The following is a 7,226-nucleotide window of genomic DNA, read 5'->3' on the forward strand; positions in this document are numbered from 1 at the left end:
CTTAAGAAGACAAAATGACTAACATGCAAATTTTTAAATTTTTCAAATAAAATAAAATGAAATAAAACTACCTGATTGGAGGGTTGTGGAAGGATACAGTTCTCCTCCAACATCTTGACGATCTGATCCACGCACTCCTGCACACTCCTGTGCATAGTCTTACAAACCACATCCGGGTGTTCTGGTTGCTCATAAGGTTGATCTATTCCAGTAAATCCTTTGATAATTCCGGCGCGGGCTTTCTTGTACAATCCTAAAAAGAATTATGGTTTAAGGAATTATGATTTGAACAAATATATTTAATGAATATTTAAGTTTACCTTTTGTGTCTCTAATCTCACATTCCTCTATCGGAGTATCTACGTACACCTCAAAGAACGGTAACCCAGCCTCGTTGTGCAGGCTCCGAGCCATTTCTCGATCTTGTCTGTACGGAGATACAAATGCACAAAGAGCAATATTCCCGGAATCTGCGAAAAGTTTTCCAACTTCTGCTACCCTTCGAATATTCTCCTCCCTGTCCTCCGGACTAAAGCCAAGGTTCTTGTTTAAGCCCGTCCTGATATTGTCACCATCCAATCCATAGGCAGATATACCACGTGATACCAGGTACTCCTCAAGTGCGAAAGAAATCGTAGTTTTTCCTGCGCCTGAGAGTCCTGTAAACCAGACCGTACAACCCCTGAACCCTGAGCCCAACACCCTGCCCCTAGAGTCCCTAGTCACGGTGTGTTCCTGGTGGAAGACGTTGGTCGCTTTCTGCACGTTCCAGTTGTTCCTGGAACTCTCTGGAGGTTTCTGCTTCTCTACGGAGATGCTCCGTTCAGTTCTACTCGTACCTAGATAATATTGATAAGTTTAGTCGATTACAAACACAAGAAACTAACCTAAGATCTATTAAAATTATTAATATACTAATTTTTAACTGAATGCACTGAATCTATATATAAATTTGGCTTGTCTGTTTGTCTGTCTGTCTGTTTGTTTGTTTGTTTGTTTGTATCCAATAAACGTCAAAACGGCTGAACCGATCGGGCCCAAATTTTTTGTGGGACATCTAGGGACCCCAGGGAAGGTTTATGAAAAATAAAAATTTCAAATTTTGTCTCCATCAAAATTCGATCATTTTATTTGTATTATCTCGTGCTTTGTAGTTGAATAAAAATATGAAGGAGGAGTAGAAGATTAATGAAAGGAAGGAGGAGTAGAGGATGAATAGAAGGAAGGAGGAGTAGAAGATTAATGAAAGAAGGAGGAGTGGAACATGAATAGAAGGAAGGAAGAGTAGAAGATTAATAGAAAGGAGGAGTAGAAGATTAATAGAAGGAATGAGGAGTAGAAGGTAAATAGAAGGAAGGAGAAGGTGAAGATGAATAGAAGGAAGGAGGAGTAGAAGACGAATAGAAGGAAGGAGGAGTAGAAGATGAATAGAAGGAAGGAGGAGTAGAAGATGAATAGAAGGAAGGAGGAGTAGAAGATGAATAGAAGGAAGGAGAAGTAGAACATGAATAGAAGGAAGGAGGAGTAGAACATGAATAGAAGGAAGGAGAAGTAGAAGATGAAAAGAAGTCAGGAGGAGTAGAAGATGAATAGAAGGAAGGAAAAGAAGAAGGTAAATGGAAGGAAGGAGGAGGAGAAGATGAATAGAAGAATGGAGGAATAAGAAGATGAATAGAAGGAAGGAGTAGAAAATGAATAGAAGGAAGGAGGAGTAGAAGACGAATAGAAGGAAGGAGGAGTAGAAGATTAATAGAAGGAAGGAGGAGTAGAAGATAAATAGAAGGAAGGAGGAGTAGAAGATGAATAGAAGGAAGGAGTAGTAGTAAATGAATAGAAGGAAGGAGGAGTAGAAGATGAATAGAAGGAAGGAGGAGAAGAAGGTAAATAGAAGGAAGGAGTAGGAGAAGATGAATAGAAGGAAGGAGGAGTAGAAGATGAATAGAAGGAAGGAGGAGTAGAAGATAAATAGAAGTAAGGAGGAGTAGAAGATGAATAGAAGGAAGGAGGAGGAGAAGATTAATAGAAGGATGGACGAGTAGAAGATGAATGAGTAGAAGATGAATAGAAGAAAGGAGGAGTGGAAGATTAATAGAATGGAAAAGAAGATCAATCATTGAATATAATTTTGTTTAGTTTCAAGTTCTACGCGGTAGCGGATTAACCTGTAAGCATCTTCTAGCTCTTGCTCTTGCTGACAGTTGTGGAACTGTTCGAGAACGTTCTGTTTCAAAATCCGAGGTACACTTTTAGAAATTTATCGTTCATACAAAAAATGTCCAAATTCAGATTGTTAATCATACCAAGTTATGATCAAGTTATTGTTAATATTCATATTTTGTATAGATAAAGATTTACATGAAGCAGCTGTAAACTTAAATAATAGAACTACCAGGGTTCCTCGTACCAAGATGAACAATGATTTAAAGAAACCAACTGTCCTTGAACATCAGGATTTCTGGGTTCCTCTAGCCCACTGTAATGTTGAAGAAATAACAAAGTAAGTCTTTTTAACAAATAACACAGATCAAACAAGAGGGGTAGGTAGTAGTTCATTTGTTTTAAGACTTGTGTTACTAATGACGGAGATACATATTTTTTATGAAAAATTGAGTTAAATACCTCAGAAATTATATTTCTTTGAATGATATCCAATGTTTGCAATCAAGTCAGTTGTCCCGCGTTATTGATGATAAACTGTACGCTATTGCCTTTCTATGTATTCTGTATCAAATAGATAGTTTGAAATGGGGTTGAGTTAATATTGATATTTATTTCATATTTTTTCAGAGACCAGTGGAAGAAAGCTTGTGATATTATTATTGATAAACCACAGGAAATCTTACAAATTATTCTTAATCTTCAACGTTAACTCTGGTTTGTGTTCCTCATTTTCTACACAGTAATTTCTTCTCAGGTCGAAACTTTTGTGTCGAGCCACGTAAATATCGAACGCTTGATCTCGATATCCATTGCAATGTTGACACTTTAGGATAAATGCTTAATCACTTTATTAAAGGCATGACCACCACGCAATATCGAAGAAGAATTAAAAAAGAATTAAAAGTTCTGACCTCCTCTTCTATTTTATAAACTATTAAGCATAATCCCACCTATAGATTTTAATGTCATATTCGAGATACAATTATTAATTATAGTATATATCTTATCATTACGGATATTAATTTAATTGTACGACAAATTTAAGTATATTTCATGTTTGATTGAAATCTTAAATGTTATATTTTTTATCTTAACATAAATAAGTTTGTTTTTCTTCTTATTTGTGCGTAAAATAAAAACTCAAATATCTCAAAAAATAACCACCCGTCAAGAAACAATTTTAAATAAAAAAATTTGATTAAAATACCTCGATCACAAGCTGTAAGTCCACAGATATTTCTTAATTTAGTGGATTCATCTGGAGGTGAATATATGGTTACTAGGATGTCCCTAAACTCTAATTTGATTTGATTTGATCTATGATTGAGTAAATTGTAAGATTTATTTAGAGTTTGGATAAAAGAGTTGCAGGGCAGGTCCTTCTAGGAGCTGATACATTTCCATACCTAGAACTAGGAGAGGAGCTTATATTAAACCTTGAGAAGGAGAAAACCTGGCAGAATATCCAGAATCTTCTTAATCAAAAAAGACAAAATACTGCTGGTCAAACCGAGGATAAGTGTGATATTGTTTTTAAGCTGCAGAAACTGGTTTCTAGAAATGATCTGAAATTCCAAGATTTCCATCGTATCCTGGTTTGCTCAGAGTTTAAAGCTGTTTTTATTCCTATTGCAGAGGATTCTGTTCCATACAGGCTAACATATAGGTAGGACAGCTCGAAATACATTTCCCCATTATTATTTGTATATTTTTAACTTTAATAATTTGTTATTTTGAAAAAAAATTACAATATTTTTACATTTCTGTATGATATCAGATAGAAACATTTTGACACTTCTATATTTTTTGTTTTTCATTCTTTCTTCTTGATCGTCCATTCCTTGTCCATCCTTCAATCATACTTCAGCTAATTTTGAAAATAAAAATATAGAATTTTTTGGATGATCCTGCAGCTAGCCAAATTACAAGAGAATTAGAAGTATTTTTCCGAGCCCTGTAACTCAGACCTGTTCTGAGGGGAGCAAGGTCACTACACTCTCCTCTTGTTTTGTTTTCTATTTTGCTGGAGTCAGCTGTAACACATTTAGCTTGCGTATATATTATTTATATATATTTTTAATCATCAATCACTGAATTCCATCAAACGGACAAAAACATCGCTTAAATATTCATTTTAAAGTTGTTCATTCTGGTAAACCTGAAAATAAAAGATAATTTCTTTTAATTCTTTTTTAATCCCAGCCGTTTAAAAATAAAAATTACTTGAAGAAAAAAATTAACTCTACATTGCAAATATTCTTATTTCCAGGAATGAAGGATGCGAACTGAGTGTATCGAAGGGTCTGAAGGATCAGCAGAAGGTTTGGTTGGAATCAAGATTATTTCCGAGATTTGTATCCTGGCTCCAGGATACATTATCCAACCTTCAACCTAGTCTTAGACTAGTAGATCTAGAGGAGTACTGCAGGTTATTTCGATCTAGAATACAATATCCAACCTTCATTGTAGTCCTGGACGAGTAAGAACTGATAACCTGCTAAAAACTATAATTTTCTAATCCTCATATCTCTGCAACATGGCGGTGTAAACCTTTCGGATTTAAAACTTTTACAATTTTGGCTGGCAAAATTTATAGTTTGAAACATGAAATGTTTACGACATTAGGTTGCAAAGTTACAGAGATGAGAAAATCAGATTTTGTAGCAAGGAATAAGTTAGGTGGGTCTGTTCACGAAAAATGTTTTCATTTTTTAATCATGATTTTGTTGCTGTTGTGGATAGTTTTTGTATAATTTGTAGGGAGTACTCGAGGTTGAAGAGTAAGTATGCTGGAGACCTGATCTCTAACTGGAAGGAAACTAGTGATGCTGAGAAGAGTATTCATGAAGATATTGGTATAGCTGCCTACCTAACCTGTATCTGGGGACAGAAGAAGATTAGTTTCGTGGACCTTGGTTGCGGAAACGGGTTGCTTGGTGAGACATCTAGAGAATTAATTAATACGAATTAAAATATTTTCTGTTTGAAAATCTTAGATACTGGGTGTCCCACAAAACATTATGTGAAGAGATGTATTGAAGATCTTCTAGTTCTCTTTTAACTTTCATGTTGCGTGGGACACTCTGTATCTGAAACTTAAAAAGCCTTTGGTCCTGTAGTCGTTGCCATTGGATCAGAAATTGTCACAATATATTCATATTTAATTACAAGGCTATTTTTTTATTAAACCTATTTTCTTCAGTTTATATACTGAACAGTGAAGGACACAAGGGGATAGGATATGATCTGAGAAGGAGAGGTATCTGGGATTGGTTTCCTACTAAACCTGAGCTCAGAGAAGAACCTATTATCCCTGGAGTAGAAACCAGGTTCCCTGGGATAGATTGGATCCTTGGGAACCATAGTGATGAACTAACCCCCTGGATACCAGTCTTCGCTTGTCTTTCAGGTTTGTATTATTATTATTATTATAATAATAATAATTATTTCTATTTGGTTCTAATCTGAAAATTATATTAGGATACATCCCTTGTTAGTTTCAAAGATGGTTCTTATTGAATTAGTTTTACTGAGCTTGTAAAAGTTTATAACATTTTCAGCTGTTGTGTAAGGAACAGAATGGCGCGTATGTATAGTACACTTTGCATAAAACAAAAGGAAGTTTTTAAACTTTATACTGTTCTTAAAAACTTAGTGGGCTTTTCAGATCTTACTCCTTATACCTTAATTGATAAAAAACCTCATGATGTATGGTTTAAAAATTTGAGCGTACTATTTTTATATCTGTGTTTTGTAATTTATTATTTTTTCAGGTCCTAACACATGCTATTGGGTTCTACCTTGTTGTACATTCGACTTTACGACCAAATACCAGAGAAGAAATGCGGGAGATTCAATATTCCGAGACTATCTAAACTTCGTCATGGAGATAGGATGCTTAGCAGGGTTCAGAGTAGAGGAGGATAAGATGAGAATACCTTCAACCAAGAGGATTTGTCTGGTTGGGAAACCTAATGATACAAACTATGAGGAACGAAAGCAGAAAGTTCTTGATTTTGTTGAAGAAAAGAGTCGAGGATTCAAACCAAGGGAGAAAGTTGAAAAAGTACGGAACTGCACAAAGATAGGAAACGAGATAGTAACAAATATAGTTAATATAGTGGTGAACCTCTGCCTGGAGACTAATCAAGAGTTGATTAAAGAGTCGGGAGAAACTTGGAACTCTGGGGGAGAGTTATCCTTTCCTCAGATAGTTCAGAGGCTTCAAGATAATAAGATAGATCTCTCAAAACTCAAGGTGAACTATGAACATCAGGGGTGTAGACACGAATTTGTCCATGGAGTTTTTGTTCTTTCAGGGGGAATGGGGGCTCAGCATCCATAGATCCTACTGATCCAGGGGGCTGAGGGTTGGAGGGCTTAGTCCATTAACCCCCCCCCTCTCAGTTCACGCCTGCTAAACATACAGATGTATACAAAGTATTCGGGAATTATTGTTTAATGCTTTTACATTTTTTTAGTCGGAGTGTGGCGGATTACAGACTTTATTCCGGAACCACCCTTCCATCTTCCAGGTTCAGCAAGGAACGGTTAGACTCCGGGTGCCAGGAACACTGGCGATTAAGAAGAAAAATGCGAAGATAAAATCCAAGGATTGTTGGTTCTACCTAAACCACCCTGATGGTTGTTATGACAGTACTGAATCTTGTACTTGGATTCATCCATCCCCTGTTCTACCATCCTAGCACAGTTATTTCCTAATTACCTAATTACCTAATTTCAAGAGAACCATTTATAGAGTGACATGTCCAATTGTAATTCTTGAAACAAAAATCCGTTATTGTATCTTTAGAAATCCGCAAGTCCCAGAGAACCCTCAATTAAAAATCTAGGATGCCATATTTTTTCATGATTAAACAAATGTTTAAAGGATACTGTAGTGAATCGGATATGCCATTTAATGAGATATCACTTGAAATTACTCAATCAGATTTAATAAGCTCAGTAAATTCTTCTCTTAAATATATTCCAGAAAATATTTCTCCGTCCTGAAGAATCCTATTAGTATCATTGTTCATTATTTAAAGTTAAGTTTATTCAAGATA

General features: G+C 35.5%; 2 protein-coding genes across 3 annotated transcripts in view; one reads left to right on the forward strand and one right to left on the reverse strand.

Moving 5' to 3' along the window:
- The window catches only part of LOC111695848 (bifunctional 3'-phosphoadenosine 5'-phosphosulfate synthase), a gene marked incomplete at its 5' end in the record, with an annotated part of 2,902 nt that extends 2,050 nt beyond the window's left edge, over positions 1–852 (reverse strand). The window contains 2 exons of the mRNA XM_023465305.1: positions 72–253; positions 321–852. Of these exons, the coding sequence (XP_023321073.1) occupies positions 72–253; positions 321–852 (714 nt within the window). The remainder of the gene's footprint in view (positions 1–71; positions 254–320) is intronic.
- LOC111695846 (probable tRNA (uracil-O(2)-)-methyltransferase) overlaps positions 1–7,060 on the forward strand; it is a 23,572-nt gene extending 16,512 nt beyond the window's left edge. For both annotated transcript variants that reach the window (XM_023465301.1, XM_023465303.1), the window contains exons 5-13: positions 2,134–2,238; positions 2,344–2,497; positions 2,788–2,833; positions 3,510–3,826; positions 4,430–4,588; positions 4,921–5,096; positions 5,363–5,569; positions 5,934–6,418; positions 6,642–7,060. In XM_023465301.1, coding sequence (XP_023321069.1) covers positions 2,409–2,497; positions 2,788–2,833; positions 3,510–3,826; positions 4,430–4,588; positions 4,921–5,096; positions 5,363–5,569; positions 5,934–6,418; positions 6,642–6,866 — 1,704 coding nt within the window. In that variant the 5' untranslated portion in view covers positions 2,134–2,238; positions 2,344–2,408 and the 3' untranslated portion in view covers positions 6,867–7,060. The remainder of the gene's footprint in view (positions 1–2,133; positions 2,239–2,343; positions 2,498–2,787; positions 2,834–3,509; positions 3,827–4,429; positions 4,589–4,920; positions 5,097–5,362; positions 5,570–5,933; positions 6,419–6,641) is intronic.
- The last annotated feature ends 166 nt before the right edge of the window (positions 7,061–7,226 follow it).

This window comes from Eurytemora carolleeae, unplaced genomic scaffold (assembly GCF_000591075.1).
Source record: "Eurytemora carolleeae unplaced genomic scaffold, Eaff_2.0 scaffold237, whole genome shotgun sequence".
NCBI classification, from domain to species: Eukaryota; Metazoa; Arthropoda; class Copepoda; order Calanoida; family Temoridae; genus Eurytemora; species Eurytemora carolleeae.